Raw genomic sequence first — 17317 nt, 5'->3', positions numbered from 1 at the left:
TGTAAAGAGGAAGAGGTTGGTGGTGAAGACAAGGATGCCAGGGAGAGGAGGGAAGCTATGGTAAGGGAGATGACTGGGAAGGGAGAGAGATAAGGAGGGTAGGGAGAAGGTAATAGGGAGGGGGGGGGCAGGGAAAGGGAGATAGGAGGGCCAAGGAGAGGGAGATAGGAAGGCCAAGGAGAGGGAGACAGGAAGGCCAGGGAGGAGGAGACAGGAAGGCCAGGGAGGAGAAAGTGGGACCAGGAAGAGTGAGACAGGAGGGAAATTGTAATAATAGAGAGTATAAAAGACAAATCGGAATAGCTGATAGGGTTGAGACAATAGCGGGGAAGAATGAAAAGACTAAATAAAGCATCTGGCACAAGGGAAGGGGAGAGAGAGAGAGATGATTGATAAAGAGACAGGAGACTAAAGAGAGGAGTACTGGAGCTGAAGTATTATAGAGTGTGTGTGTGTGTGTGTGTGTGTGTGTGTGTGTGTGTGTGTGTGTGTGTGTGTGTAAAGTCACTATGAAAAGACCGGGGGAGTGGCGTAGAGCCAGACAGAGAGAGAGATATGCTGTACCAGTGACCTCCCACAACCACCACCACCTGTACCACCACCATCACCTGTACCACCACTATCACCTGTACCACACCATCACCTGTACCACCTATCACCTGTACCACCACCATCACCTGTACCACCACCATCACCTGTACCACCACCATCACCACCACTACCACCACCATCACCTGTACCACCACCTGTACCACCACCATCACCTGTACCACCACCACCTGTACCACCACCTGTACCACCACCATCACACCACTGTACCACCACCATCACCTGTACCACCACTATCACCACAGCCACCACTATCACCTGTACCACCACCATCACCTGTACCCACCACCATCACCTGTACCACCACCATCACCTGTACCACCACCATCACCTGTACCACCACCACACCTGTACCACCACTATCACCTGTACCACCACCATCACCTACCACCTCACCTGTACCACCACCACCACCACTATCACCACCACTATCACCTGTACCACCACCACCACCTGTACCACCACTATCACCTGTACCACCACCATCACCTGTATCACCTGTACCACCACCATCACCTGTACCACCACTATCACCTGTACCACCACTATCACCTGTGCCACCACCACCACCACCACCACTATCACCTGTACCACCACCACCTGTACCACCACTACACCTGTACCACCATCACCTGTACCACCATCACCTGTACCACCACCATCACCTGTACCACCACTATCACCTGTACCACCACCTGTACCACCACCATCACCTGTACCACCACCATCACCTGTACCACCAACACCACCTGTGTACCACCACTGTACCACCACCACCATCCTTACTGTACCACCACCATCACCTGTACCACCACCACCTGTACCACCACCACACCTGTACCACCACCACCACCTGTACCCACCTGTACCACACCACCACCACCACCACACCACCTGTACCACCACTATCACCTGTACCACCACTATCACCTGTACCACCACTATCACCTGTACCACCACCATCACCTGTACCACCACCATCACCTGTACCACCACCATCACCTGTACCACACCACCACCTGTACCACCACACCACCATGTACCACCACCACCTGTACTGTACCACCAACACCACCTGTACCACCAACACCACCTGTACCACCACCATCACCTGTACCACCAACACCACCTGTACCACCACTATCACCTGTACCACCACCACCACCTGTACCACCAACACCACCTGTACCACCACCATCACCTGTACACCTGCCACCACACCACCATCACCTGTACCACCACCATCACCTGTACCACCATCCACCTGTACCACCACTATCACCTGTACCACCACTATCACCTGTACCACCACCATCACCACCACCATCACCTGTACCACCACCATCACCACCACCACCTGTACCACCACTATCACCTGTACCACCAACACCACATATCACCACCACCACCATCACCTGTACCACCACCACTTGTACCACCACCAACAACACCACCTGTACTACCACCACCTACCACCACCTACTACCACCACACCACCTGTACTACCACCACCACCACCTGTACTACCACCCACCACCTGTACCACCACACACCTACTACCACCACCACCTGTACCCACCACCACCACCTGTGCCCCACCTGTACTACCACCACCACCTGTACTACTACCACCACCACCTGTACTACCCTGTACTACCACCACCACCCACCACCACCTGTACTACTACCACCACCACCTGTACTACCACCACCACCACCTTTACTAATGATGTATCGGATGTCAGGTTTTAACCATCCTTGGCCACGGACCCAGATGTTCATGCATAAATTTACAAGCTTGGTAATATGATAATTTAAATACACATTTAATTCAGAAATCGACTTTTGATTATAAATATTAGGTCTACATTTAAAACTGGCCCATTTTCTCATCAATGAATTCATATTAATATCTTGTAATAAACACTAACATGCGTTCTTCCTTTTTGGACGACTTTTCACCACAACTGCGTTACCAAGATGCGGGACGGGTGAGGGGGGTGGGGAAGGGGGGGTGGGGGCAACTATTCTTCCTGCCCACCAGCCACAGTTTCATTAAAGATCAAGTGAAAGATGCACAAGTTTCAGCATTTGAAGTGAATGAGTGGCAAATTATACTTAAAAAATAAGGTGTTTTTTTGCCTTGTCTTCTTTCAGCCGATTTCTTTTTCGCCATAAATAAAAAAAAATGAAAAGAAAACACGAAAGCGGATCTCACAACAGCAACAAGACTGTGTGTGGCGCTACTCTAGGATACCTGCTACGTCAGTCAGTCATCTACAACATCCGCAGGCAGGTGTGGATGTTGCGGATGTTGGATTTTATGATTCTCCGCAGAAGTGGATGTGGCATAGATCACTAACCTGTAGCACCACCACCTGTACCACCACCACCACTGCAACATCCACCAGTTCCTGCAGTGATAGTTCGTGTCGTGTGGCCACAGAAGCGGCAGCAAAAGGAGGAGAAGGTGAAGTAGGTGGTGAGGAAGAGGGGAGGAGGAGTAGGTGGTGTAGAAGAGAGGACGGAGAGGTGGAGGGGGAGGGGGACGGAGAGGGGGGAGGGGGAGGTGTACGTGGCCATGTTTACCCCCTCCCTCACCTTTGATGGCGGAGCTCCTCGGCTGAGATAAAGGAAGCAGCACCTGGTAAAGCCTCCCCCCGTTAATCAATGAAGACAAGCCTTTGTTTTATACCGAGTTGATGCTCTCTTATGTCTTTTACAGAACCAGAGAGAGAGAGAGAGAGAGAGAGAGAGAGAGAGTCTTATTTTGTCTCGTGAAACTCTCTTTAGAAATTACACACAACTCGTACAATACATACATACATACATATATATATATATACATACACACACACACACACACACACACACACACACACACACACACACACATACATACATACATACATACCTACATACAGAAGAAAGAAAATCTAACAAAAATAACAAAAGTGTAATCACGCGATGATAACACCCAGTACACTATTCCTACACCCAGGTACAGGTACAAGGGAAGCAGCCAGGTACAAGGTAGGCAACCAGGTACAAGGGAGGCAGCCAGGTACAACGTAGACAGACTAGTACAAGGTAGGCAGCCAGGTACAAGGCAAGCAGTCAGATGGTGAGGCTGGCGACGAGTAAACAATTTAAAAACTTGCGAAAAGTCAATAATTTGTGGAGGGAAACAATTTGTTCCCGCGCCCGCTTGTCCCTCTGGCTCTCCTCTCAGTTTATTTATTTTCTCTCCTTTTTCCTTTTTGTGGGAGAGACAAATAGAGATGCGGGAGAGAGTAAAGGGAGCAGGTGTGTGCGTGTGCGTGCGTGTGTGTGCGTGTGTGCATATCTTTTGTTATGTAAAGATTTTAATCGGTAAAACAGATCACAGCAGGGCCAAAGGAAGACAGGGACTAAGAGGCATAAATGAAATTAATAGCTGAGGTCTTCCTTGATGGCTATATACAAAACCTGGGAGGGGGTGGTAATTTGGAGTGGTGGGCTGTGGTCGCCAACCCTCAGACATGAGGATGAGAACCATGACGGGCTGACCGATTCTTGTATATATTTTCTAACGGAAGTTTATGGCAGAATTGTCTTGCGTTGTGTGGTTCTGTCTGTCTTTGGTGCAGTTCTAAGGATGCTGCTACCAGTTGGATCCAGCAGACGAATGTAGTGCCGGCCATGATACCTCCTTGTGCACCAAAGGTTAGTACAGTATACAGTGTACTGTATCCACACTGCCCCTAATGGGCCATCAAGCCTATGGGACCCATTTTCAATTGGGGGGTCAGGCCGAGCCGGGGCGATAGTAGTGAGTGTAAAGATACGTGAGTATTTAATGAAAAATGTCTCAATTGTTTTTTCTTAAATTTATGAGGATGAAGGTTATTGTTCCTGTATGTTTGTACATGGAGGAAATAGTATATATATATATATATATATATATATATATATATATATATATATATATATATATATATATATATATATATATAAAATCGATGTTCAGTAAGTCATAGTCTGAACATGAATGGACTTCCATCACCCCGGACATAAATATAAAATTCTTGGGGTAAATGAAAAATTGGAAATCTTTTTGTTTACGCGGCGCACATCTCCCGGGACGACATAATGACTCTTCAATTGCTCCTCCGGGACGATGTGTATGAATTTTAATGTAAGAGTTTTGAATAATATTTCTGACTCTCCCGGTGCGACATCTCACTTTGGGATCACGTGATTCATTACGGGAGCAAACTCGCATAATTTGCTATTTTTTCCGGGTGGGATTATAGTGAAGTTTTCCTATTTTGAGGTTGGTGGTATTATGGCGGTCGTGGATGGTGGAGTTTAAGGTTTGTGTTGACCAATAAGAAAAAGAAAATCAATGGTGGGGATGCGGTTGTTCCTGGTGGTGGTGGTGGTGGTGACTGAGGGAGGAAGAAAGAACACGAAAAATTGTCGGTGTGTGACGGGCCGTTAATTGTTTTGGGGACGCGGGAGGAAGGAATAATTGATACAAAAAGGAAACCACCTGATCACACAGCCCGTGAGGGGTGGTGACGAGACGCTGGCCGGAGTGAGTCATGACTACCACAAACAATCAGTGTAGGAGCTGAGGTGTACATGCTTCATCGTGACCCCTGTGTTACGAGTTGGGGATTTAGAATATAGTTATACGTCTACCCAGATCCCAACAGGTAACAAAAAAAACAAAACAAAGACAATCGGACTATAAAAGGGTAGACAAAGGATGCGAGTTTTCGTTGTATATAATAGAGTACCATAAATCCCTTAACAAAATATTCAGCTTATAAATTACCCTTAACCAAACTTAACCTAAACATTAACAGTATATACATATTAATACAACATAAACAATTTTGAAGCAAGTGGACGTGGGGGAGGCAATACAAGATACAAGTACTTAAGTGAGGAGCTGAGATGGCTGACGAGTAAGGCTGAGTATTGTAGAAGACGGTAGGTAGTCACTGCGCCGTAGGTTTAGAGGATAGATGATCCTGTGGTCACTTCCCAGAGCCAAGTCTCTCTCCTCGAATTGGAGCTCACAAAGAAGACTAGGAGGAAGTGACGCAACAACCAGGATATGGAGAAGGGAAACCCCGGAGTGTTAACTAAGACGAGTCATACTCGTGTCTCGTCCCTAGATGGCGTTGCTCGTGGTGCTGGGTAGGTAGATCAGGACAATAGATGGCGTGGTTCGTAGTGCTGGGTGGAGGGGTTCGTAACACCTGGCAGGATGGTAACAGGATGTGGGGGAGTGAGTGAAACATGATATCTGAGAGAGGTGAGCAGGCAGCAAGAATAGCTACAAAAATTATTCCACGAAGCTCCTCGGCGTCACCATAGACAACAAACTAAATTGGAAACCACACGTCAGTGAAGTAGTCAAATCCTCCAGTTTCCGTCTCCACCTCCTCCGCCGAATCAAGTCCCTCGGAGTTCCTGCACCCGAGCTCCTCAGTGTTTACATAACATTCATACTTCCCAAGCTCACCTATGCCTCCCCTACCTGGTCTTCCTCCCTAAATGCCACACAACGTAAACACCTAGAAAAAGTGTAAAAGAGGGCATGCAAGATTATTCTCTCCCCTTCCTACTCCACGTATCAAGAAGCGCTCAACACACTGACCCTTTCGACTCTCACTGACCATCACCACGACCTCATCTGCAAATTTGGTAAGAAGCTTCTACACCATTCTCGACACCGGCTCCTACTACCACCTGAGATCCCTAGCCCGAGAATTGCTGTTCGACACCACAACCGCATCCAGCCCATACGAGCACGAACCGATCGCTATAAGAACAGCCCAGTCCCAACCATTGTAAAAATTATCAATAACTTGTAATAAACCAGAGTATTCACTCCCAGTAAATACTACTTCTTGCACTGTCACATATGTTTAAATGCCCTGAAGTTTGAGCTTTTCCCCATCTAGTTATTATATATCTTATTTATATCACTTATGTTACTTGTATATTATTTGTAATTCGAAACCCATTACCCAAATATGTAACTGTATATTTTCAGCCTTCTGGCTGCCAAGCTCTTTCAATAAACCGTTAATTATTATTATTATAAATGCGTAATGAAAGATATAATGTTGATAGCTTACTTGCATATGAAAAGAAAGAAAGAAATGAGTCATACAAAATACATAAAAGATGATCTGAACATTAACACTGAACAATGAACGTCCTTAACAAAGAAGAGACCCCACGTCCCGAGCCGCTAACAAGCTGATAAATGGTGAAAATGTTAAATTATGAAGAAAACGAAAGAAAGTAAATGGTAGCCACAAAGAAGTAGGAAAATATGATATACGTACTTGTACAGGTAGATGATATTCGGGAGTGTATCGAGATTAAAACATGTTGAATATGACGTCTCCCCGATTTTACTCTTCAGGGGTTTTCTCCCCTGGTCCGTCCATTACGTCTTGACCATCACGACCTTCCGCTTCCCTCTTCTTACATACACTCCAACATAATAATAATCAAGGTCCAGATTCACAAAGTTTATGTACGGGCTAAGGACTGTATCTAGCTGTATGATAAGAGTCTCGGTGGAATTTGTTCTCTACCTAAGGTCGAATATCAGTGGAATTTTGCTTTAAACATTGCAGGATTATTGGTCGTGCAGCGGTGACGTGATTGCCTCTCAAATCCCTGCCTGTGTCAGATAGGAGAAGGGTAATCCTACCAAACATCCTTCTCTACTAACTCTACACGAAGAAGGTCGCAGCAAAGAACAGCTCAATCGCCCGAACAGCTACTAAGCTCGTCATGTAAATGGTAAAATTATATATAAAAATAAAAGTGTTTGGGTGAATCAAGCGAGAATATTATTTTTAATCTTTCTTTTTCTTCAGTTTAGAAACAGAAAGAACTGTTTTATAAATGTATATTAGAAAATTAAAGTTAACAAATATAATAACATTCTTTAATACCTTTATATTGTCGGTGGTACTGCTATATCGTTCTTGGATCCTTAGTAACACTGAGTAGAGAGCAGGAAAGAGAGGCGCCACCACACATGCTGGAGTGAGAGAAATAGTATGATGTATCAGCTTCCAGGACTCAACATAAAAGAATTCATTTACTTGAATAATATGTAATTATCAATATTGTACACTCTATCTATATTGTTTTATTATCCACATCTCACGAGAACACAGGGAAGAGGATAGTGTGTGTGTGTGTGTATCAGTTAATTAGAGCGGACGACAAGATTAGATGAACGCTGTCAAGTTTACCCAAGTCATGTCACATTAATCAGTTCTTGGGTTTCCTCCACTCTTTATTTACACGGACCCGTCTCTTCCTAAATGCTACATCCCTCTTCCAGATACATGTAGTGGAATAGATCAAGAATCATATTTACGTCCATCAGCTCACATCAGCGCCTCATCCCTGGCAACATCACCCAGGATTTGAAGATAATCACATTGGATATCGTATTTACCGTCGCCTCCCATAATATCCAGGGACTAGATTCTCATATATTCGCAAGATGAGAAAATTTCCCCTTACCTGAAGACATAGAACTATTTAACTAATTGGCTTAGTAAAATCACGAAAATGACTTAAAAAAAATAACATTGAAATTACACTGGAATTTTACTTTAAATGGATACGTTAACTTATCACCAGATATGACCTTTCTCCAAGAACAATTTAGTTACAGTAGTCACGGTGTAATTTTGTCACTATAATGCAGGGTTAGCAAAAATCACTTTTATGTTCACCCTATCAGACACCTTTTCCAAATCTGCTATAAATCATTAAAACCATCTGTAATTACTAAAACAAATATATATAAAAAAATAGCAAAATCAACAAAAAAATTATTAAAACGAGAAAAGAACATAGATAAAAAAAATTGTTTGGTTTAAAGTATCTGATGAGAATAATAGATGACTGTTCGTATGTCCTGTTCCTCTATTAGTTAAAAATAGGAATGATCCACACAAATTATCCACACATGAGTGATCCACGCAAATAATCCACACAGGAGTGATCCACACAAAACATCCACACATGAGTGATCCATACATGAGTGATCTACACATGAGTAATTCATACATGAGTGATCTACACAAATGATCCACACATGAGTGATCCACACGAGTGATCTACACATGAGTGATCCACACAAAACATCCACACATGAGTGATCCATACAAATGATCCGTACATGAGTAATCCACAACTGAGTGATCATACATGAGTGTTCCACAGATGATCCACACATACAAACATGTTTAACACAAACACTCAAGGTAAACTCCAAACACTTCTGACAACATTATAACAAATTACTACAACTCGTTAGGCCCAGTACTGTACTACAGCAGCTGGAGAAGAATAGGAAGTCTCACTGTAAATGGTTTAGATAGTAATTACAGAATTGTGAATCATGTACAGTATATGATGGTTGAGAATGTGTGTGTGTGTGTGTTATTCTCTATTTCTTATCTATTGAATCATTCCAATTTCCATTCTCTTATACGACAAGAATGTAGACGCAAATAAAAACTTTTTGTTCAGTTCTTTCTGCATCCTTGTTATTTAATTTCCTCGGAGCGACGTCCGTGTTGTTTACTCACAAAATGAGAAACTTCTTTATGAGATTTCGAATCGAAGATGAAGAAGTTATCTCCCAAAAGAACAATAGGAAGGAAGGAGTTCAAGAGAGAGGCCCACTCAGAGGTTAGGACGAATGAATCCCTTATAAACCTGAAACAACCTGCTCAGTAGTTAAGTTGTTACGTTACGGCATCTGTACAACATTTCCAGTTTTTGGGAGGCAGCTTTAGCAATGTTGTGGATGTGTGGTTCCAATGACATATAAGAGGAAATGGTAAGGCCTAGCATATCTCTTTAAGAATTTGGTAAAATGATTGTGTCCTGAAATGTGATTGGTGGGAGATCTAGTTTGGAAAATGTATTTGGTAAATTGTGAATTTGACCAAATTTCTACCTGAAATAATGTACAGTAGGCTTACCTTTTGAACATGGCAGTTGTAATGTTGGTATTGCTTCATTCTTAATCCTTACGAGTCTTCTTGGTACAGGTAGTTTATATTTCAAGTTTTCAATCGCACTGGCCTCAAAATGCAAGCTGCTTGTTTGGGCATTATCACCATTTATAAAGTCTTTCCTTTTGCAAAAGTTAATCCATCTTCTTCTAAGATCTTTATTCTTCAAAAAGCGAAGGTATGCTATATCACCCATTTTTAGTTTGTCATAAATACCCTAAACTAAACAAGCGGTCGGCATGCTTGTTGTTGACGTCACGAGGTCAGAGAGGTTGTGTGTTCCTTGATGGATCGTTTGTTGGTTCGTTACTGTCCAATGGTTTTTGTTGCTTCCGGAGCTTTTTTTTTATTTCCCCCAATCCTATTGTTTATTTTTTCGTTCGCTTTACAGAAATCTGTACTTTTTCTTTTTAGCCTACAAAATTACTTGGATGACCCCAGGTGATTGACACATCATACATGTTTCTTTTAACCTTACGAGTGAGTTGATCTGAGTCTGATTCCAATATCTCACTAATCATCCAGGGTTCAGTCCTGGCTTTTATTCTTATCTCACTTAATCATGCTGTCATCAAGGACGTCAATAAAAGTAGTTTTCAACTTCTCAAAGGCCTGCTTAACCTTCATGCAGTTAGTCACATGCGACCAATCAACATTTTCCCGCTTATTTTGAAACTTTTTATTGTAATTCTTCATGAACCATATCTTACCTCTGATCTTTATCCTGCTGTAGTAGGTGATCAAGTGGTCACTAAGGCCAACAGGAATTACCCCTACCTGGCTGATTTTGTCTTGGATATTACATACTTTTTTTACTTCTACTTTTATCCTCTTCACCACTGATAGGCTCGTTAGCCGCTTGGACGATCGATCACATCTCTGTTACGCACTGTTGGCAAGTACTGGGCATGTTATATGATCTGGTATGATGACTGAGGACTTGGTTACCCGGGATGATGAATTGTTTAGTAATTAAGGCTGTAAATATCTAAAATGTGTATATATTTCAGTAAAGGAGCAGACGGCTAACACCAGAAGGAATTTTCGATTTTGTTCATTTTTTCCACACATGTTCTTTGGATAATAGTAATAAAAACTACATGACAATGCTCAGAACCTAACCTAACCAAAGAAACCTAGCTAACCTTACCTAACTTTCCAGCCAGACCCCCTGCATTAAAATTAAATAAAAAGAACTTGCTTTGATATCTGGTACATATACCTGTAGAAGCAATTTTCTTGAAGCAGCATGGTGTAATTTTACATTTTTCGTGGACTTTAAAGTATGCTGTGACCAAGATATTGTACTTTGTATCCCTATAGTTTTATTTCCACATTTGTGACTGTCATCTAAACATGACTAAGATGGAGAATACGGCAGACCGAGTTTTAGAAACTTGAATTCTGACTTCCGAAATCTTTGGTAGCAATGACCAGACTAGTGCCTGCACTTCGGCACCTCAGCTACCTTGAACTTGCCTAGCTTATACTACAGACGGGCAAGGGGCAACCTAATTGAGCTGTATAAGCATCTCAAGGTAGTAGGTAGATAGGCAGCTACCAAACAGGGAGGTACTACCGCCTGGGAAGATATTGGAAGCATAATGTATTGTCTAATGGTAGACCCTGCTGCCATATGGCATCACGAAAATTGTGACCAAGTCCCGGGTTGCTAATCTGACTTTCTGCCTCATTTACACACAATTACAGGGTCTCAATTGTTTCTCTTACCATTTCTTTAAGGTTCTTTATTATTATTATTATTATTGAAATGCTATTATTATTATTATTATTGTATTGTTATCATTATTATTTTATTATTTTTATTTTTGTATTAGAAATTTTACTTACCCGAATTACAGTCAACCCTCACTTTACGCGGTTAATATAACCCACAGGGTACCGCGGAAAGTGAGAAACGCGTAAAGTGAACAACATAACATATGGGATTAATTGAAATAGAGACCGGGCCGACCCCCAAACTCCACTTTTTGACGACACACAACTATGTTTTAGTAAAAATTTTATCTTAACTTTATGATGGTATGCACACACAAGTAATATAGAAGAGGTTAGGTTAGGAAAAATAAAGGTTAAGTTAGGAAAAATAAAGGTTGGGTTAGGAAAACTAAAAGTTAGGTTGAACACTTACGTTAGTAGAAGAGATGGGTCGGCGTACGGGGATGGAGGCTGGTTCCGAGGCAGAGGGCAGGCTACTGGCCCTCAGGTGAGTCACCATCACTGTCATCCACACTTGTCAGGGCCTCCCTGACAAATCCCTCAAAATCATCTTCACTGTCTCTACCTCTGTCACTATCACTGGCTTGGGCTGGCTGTGGTGGGTTGCGGGCGAAGAACTCTGTTATGCTTTGCTGACGGCTGGTGTTTATGTTATGGTGATAAACCTTGAAGTAGGGCTCCATAGTCTGCAACAGCTGGGTAGTGAAGATTTCATACCTGTTTGCGTCATGGTCGTCGGAAAGGAGGAGCTTGATTTTCTCGACACACTCGATGGCACCCCTAACATTACTATGGGATAAGCGGTGTTCTTCTTGGGATGACGCACCACCTGCCTCTTCACTGACGTCATCATCATCTACCATCTCGTCGGTAGTCACATCAGGATCCCTTATCACCTCCAGGATGTCCTCGTTGGTGGTCTCGGAGAAGCCTGCAGCTGTAACACTCTGCGCAGCTTCTCTGGCAAGGTCCACTGCTACTGCAGCAGTCTGAACCGCACCAGTCACAGATTGACTCTGCCTTACACCCGGAATGCCTTGCAACAGATGTCTCCATGCGTGACGAACAGTTGCTACAGACAGCTGATCCCATGCCTCCACCAAGAAGTCCACAGCTTTCTTGATGTTAAATATTCTCCAGAATTGTTTTAAAAGTATTTTTTGCTCTGCCAACTGTTGATCCTCGTCTTCTTCGCTCTTGCTATCGGTGGTGGTGTCACTCAGGTTACGCAACTCTTCCCTGGTGTTGGTGTAGTCGTTCAGGAGCTTGAATTTTTTTGTTGAGAATGCAGCTTTTACATTACAGATTAACTCTTGGTCCATGGGCTGTAATATAGACGTAGTGTTAGGAGGAAGGAAGACCACTTTTACGTTGGGGTGACGATCTAACAGTAGGGGCGAGTGTCCTGGTGTGTTGTCCAGCAGCAACAAAATCTTGAATGGCACATTCTGTTGCTCACAGAATTTCTTTACATCGGGAACGAAACAGTCATCAAACCAGGAGAGGGACAGTGTAGAGAACATCCACGCCTTACGTGCGGTCAGCCAGTGGACATTTAGCTTGGTCATGTCCATGTTCTTGTAGGCGTGCGGCTTGCGGGCTGTGTGGATCACGGATAACTTGAGCTTACAGGTACCGGAGGCATTGGTGGTAAACAGGACGGTGGTGTGCTCCTTCTGCATCTTCCGGCCCCGAATCTTGCTGGCATTCTTCACAACGAAGGTCTTGGAAGGTAGCTTTTTCCAAAAAAGACCAGATTCGTCCATGTTAAACTCCTGGTCGTCGGTGTACTGTCCTTCCTCCATAATCTCACGTAAAAACGGAGGAAATTCCCTAGCTGCAGCACGGTCAGCACTCGCTTCTTCACCACCAATGTTTATATTGGTGATCTTGTTCTGCATCTTAAACCTCTGTAACCACCCAGAGGAAGCATTAAAGGGTTTGGGCTCTGTAATTCCCATCTTTCGTGACACTGCAGCATACAGTTCAGGTGCGTACTCCTTAACAGAGCGTGTGTCGACGGCCATGTTCCGTTGCGCCTGACGCACCAAGTAGCTCACAAGTAATTTTTCTGTCTTGAGAAGCACCTGGTTGTGAAAATACTTGATCATAGAAGCACCTGTAGACTTTGTGATCTTCATGTGCTCCTTTATCTTGGCTGCATCCTTCTTTATCGTCCTGATCGTAGACTCGTTAACACCATGCTGGCGCGCCAAATCAACCTGTCTTGTTCCTTTCTCTAACTCTTGGATGATCTTGTACTTCACCTCGTAGCTTAAGGAACGTCGTGTCTTCTTAGGCTTAGGGCAGCTGGGTCTAGGCAAGGAAAGGTTTCTCTCTGGGGGTGGTGGTCCGGCGGAAGCCATTTTAAAGAACAATGGATGCACGATTACACGGTATGGCCTGGAGGGATGAAACTGCCGCGGCTAGGTCAAGCGTCGTCTTTCCTCCCTACCTCCCTCCCCCGGGTGGACACGTCATATTACTTTAAACCAATTACAGCTAGCAGCGGAGGGAGGTAGGGATGCATGGCCAATCACAGTCCGATACGTCATATGACGTCAGTGATAACGCAACAGAGACATGCACTGTGCAACCTTACCGCGCGGCTTGGCCAGGCGGAGGCAGAGGAGGGTGGAGGAGGGAGGAGGCAGGAGCAGGCGGGTGGGGCGAATCTAAAAATAGCGTCGAGCCGGACACTCTCCGCGTAAAGGGGTACACGCACCGCGGAATGTGAGCTTCCTGGGTTCCGGCAGGGCACCGCGTAAACGTGGAAACGCGGAATGTGGGACCGCGTAAAGTGAGGGTTGACTGTATTATTATTATGATTGTTATTACATTTTCGCCCCCCCAGTCCCCGATGTGGGTCAGTGACCTGGGCCCGGTGGGCTAATTCCCGAAAAAAAAACCTCCTCAGTCAAGTGTCCTTACCTGGAGCTGGCAGACGCTTGCCCCACAAGGGGTCACAGCTCAAGGCAGAAGAAGTCGCAGGTCCAGAAAACTGTGAGGGCAAACTTTTTAGGAGTAAGAGTTGTGAACTCTTTGAGCAATCTGCCAGAAAGTGTTGTGACGGCACCAAGTGTGAGCTCTTTCAAGACCAGACTTGACCAACACTGGAGCTGGTTCAGGTACATTCAGGAGCCAGTGCATGCCCAGTAATTGCCAACAGTGCGTGACAGAGACCTGACCGATCGCCCAAGCGGCTAACTAGCCGATCAGTGGTGAAAAGGATAAAAGTAAATAAAAAGTAATATGCACAAGATGCAAGTCCGTACTTTTGAAACACTCAGTCATCACTGTCGTGGTCTGTTGTTGTGTTTGATGGTACAGTAATAATGATTTAGTCTGTTGAGAATTTATGCATAACTTACTGTACACAAAAAGTCGGGAATTGGGTCACTAGGTGACAGACTGTTATATTCCTCCTACGTTACAAAATCTGTGCATCTTTCATGCACCCATTCTTCAGACAAATTACTTATAGCATGGCTCCTGCTATTTATTCCTTTTGTCTGATAAACACAGGACACCTAGGTCGTCCTTCAGATAGTTTTGTTACCTGAAAGGTGATATGGCACTGTCGCTGGCACTCGACACAGAGCATTGGTGAGAACCGACTTGAGGGAAATAACAGTTTTCTTTTCGTATAATTCCCTTGATTCGGTAAGATGGCTTATGTCCAAACCTAAGTGTCAACTGTGTGTTCAGTGTTGTATGTGCACACATCAATCTATCCTTGTTGTTTGTCTGCCAGAAAAGCTGTAGATACTTTGAGTGTACAACACCACCCCCTACACCTCACATCAGAGAAAATTGTGTGAAAATACATCAACAGCCTGCTAGTTAGATAAACTTTTTCTTCTATTGTAAATTGTTTAGGATGGATCAAAGAGTGTAGGTGTTGTTTTACTGTATCACTCAATACAACATTACAAAATATTTATATTTTACACAAGTCACAAAACCACATTCAGTACAATGTGTGTGTCAAAGGACAACATTCATAACATCATCAAACATGTAATTAGTTGCTCACCCAAGCCAACCTTCTCTCCCCAACATGCCCCTAACAGTAATGTTTTAAAATCTTTTTGAATTATGCATTATACCATGTACATACTGTGTACTGTATATTATATGTAAAAGTATTTGCAATCTATATTTCACATCTACTACAGTATACCTAAATATAATGAGTAAACATTTTATAGAAGAATATATTTAATTTATCACTAATATCACCTAGCATTTTACATTAGATTGTACATGAAAGCCAAGTTACTTATGGAATGGCTGGAGTAAATGAAAACAGGAGACAAAAAGAGTCCTACAGGGATGATCAGTCACTGGGTGTAAGGTTCCAAAAACATCATTCACAATACCTGGAGAGCAGTAACCATTTTTAGGACCCACACAACATGACAACTCTATTATGCATTTTTTCTTGAGTGAGGCTAACACCTTCAAAATTTTCTCCTGAAGTTAACAAGAACAGACTTGTAGAGTAATTCCTATGAACATTAATTACTTTTTTTGTGACAATAAATATTTGGAAATTACACATACACACAGAAATTAAACAGATGAAACTTGTTTAGTCATGCCTTACCCAAAATATTTTTAAACTGTAGCTAATTTTACATTAATGTTTCTCTTGATTGTGAATGTATAAGATAGGTTTACTGGAAACTTTAATATGTGGTAATACAGTTTTGTAATTCTGTTGCATTTTCTGCCTCCTTGTCACACTGACTCATTATGCTTTCACAAGTTAGGTATTGTACGCCATTATAATATATTCGTGCAATTTTATAGTTTACAGGTTACTTTAAGTTTTATTAAATAATGTTTTATCTGATGATATATCTCACATGTTAGAGAGCTTTGGTTCTGCTAATACTGAAGGTTTCTGTAAATTTAATGTACTTTGTTCAGGCATCCTAATATTTAGAAACAGAAATTTAGCATCCAGTAACAATAGATTTTATTAAATAACTGAACTAGTGTAAATTGCTGAGAATTATGAAACAAGAAAATGGTAGCATTATGTGCCTGTTAATTCATTACAAATAATGAATAATTATATATAGATCTGCAATTTACTAATATTGTAAGTAGATTTTTATGTACCAGTATATTAAAAACAAACCTTGTTAACTTGCTACAGTATGCACTTGCAAATTAATGTAAAGTGTGCAGAAATAATTGCAACACTAGTTCCGTTAGCTACAAAACATATAGAACTAGACTCAACAAGGGAGTGAAAAATGAATATGTTGTACAAAAAATAACAGGTGAAGCAAAAAGCATTTAATTTGATAAGTTGATCACAACAGGTTATATTGGTAGAAAGTTTGATATTGACGACTTGAAAAAAGTGAGTGGTGGTGGTTCAGTCAGGCTAAAGTCTCTTCAAAGTACTAGAGGTGCTGATAATGTGTAGGTTATTATGGTACAGTATAGTACCGAATTTGGGTTAGTGATCAAAAGTGTTGGTTAGAAAACATAACATTAACAACATGACAGCTTATGGTACAGTGTATGGCATCTAACTTGCCTTATCACTCATTGAAAATGTTTTGCACCGAGAGGTATACAGCACAGTACAGTATTCACGAAGGAACAGTTCAGAAGAAAATCTTAATTTTCAGGAAGATAATACAGCTTGATGCTTCCAACTTCTGGATTCTAAATTTCAGGATGTAGACTGTAGATCATCAGCAGATAGACTTCAGATGGATGAAGCTCTTATTCAAAACCCTCTGGCGTCCCAGGTAAGACTTGTGACTCCGCTTTTATTTTCTGTATCTGAAGTGTGTAAATCATCATTAAAACTCTGCATGGCTCTTTCATTAAAGTACAGTATTGTACAGGTATTCATGTTCCATTAACCAAGCTCCCTCATA

The 17317-nt window shown here is 42.6% G+C and overlaps 1 protein-coding gene across 6 annotated transcripts in view; it reads right to left on the bottom strand.

Annotated features, from left to right (window-relative positions):
- Positions 1-15308: 15308 nt before the first annotated feature.
- Positions 15309-17317, bottom strand: part of LOC121876169 — a 112149-nt gene continuing 110140 nt past the window's right edge. For all 6 annotated transcript variants that reach the window (XM_042381117.1, XM_042381121.1, XM_042381122.1 and 3 more), the window contains one exon: positions 15309-17219. Coding sequence is in view for 1 of the 6 variants with exons in the window: in XM_042381122.1 (XP_042237056.1) it covers positions 17160-17219 (60 nt within the window). In the remaining 5 variants the exon portion in view is untranslated. The remainder of the gene's footprint in view (positions 17220-17317) is intronic.

This window comes from Homarus americanus, unplaced genomic scaffold, assembly GCF_018991925.1.
Source record: "Homarus americanus isolate GMGI-L3 unplaced genomic scaffold, GMGI_Hamer_2.0 scaffold34921, whole genome shotgun sequence".
Lineage (NCBI taxonomy): Eukaryota > Metazoa > Arthropoda > Malacostraca > Decapoda > Nephropidae > Homarus > Homarus americanus.
Note: the sequence above shows the minus strand (reverse complement) of the source record. Positions and strands in the feature narration are given on the sequence as shown.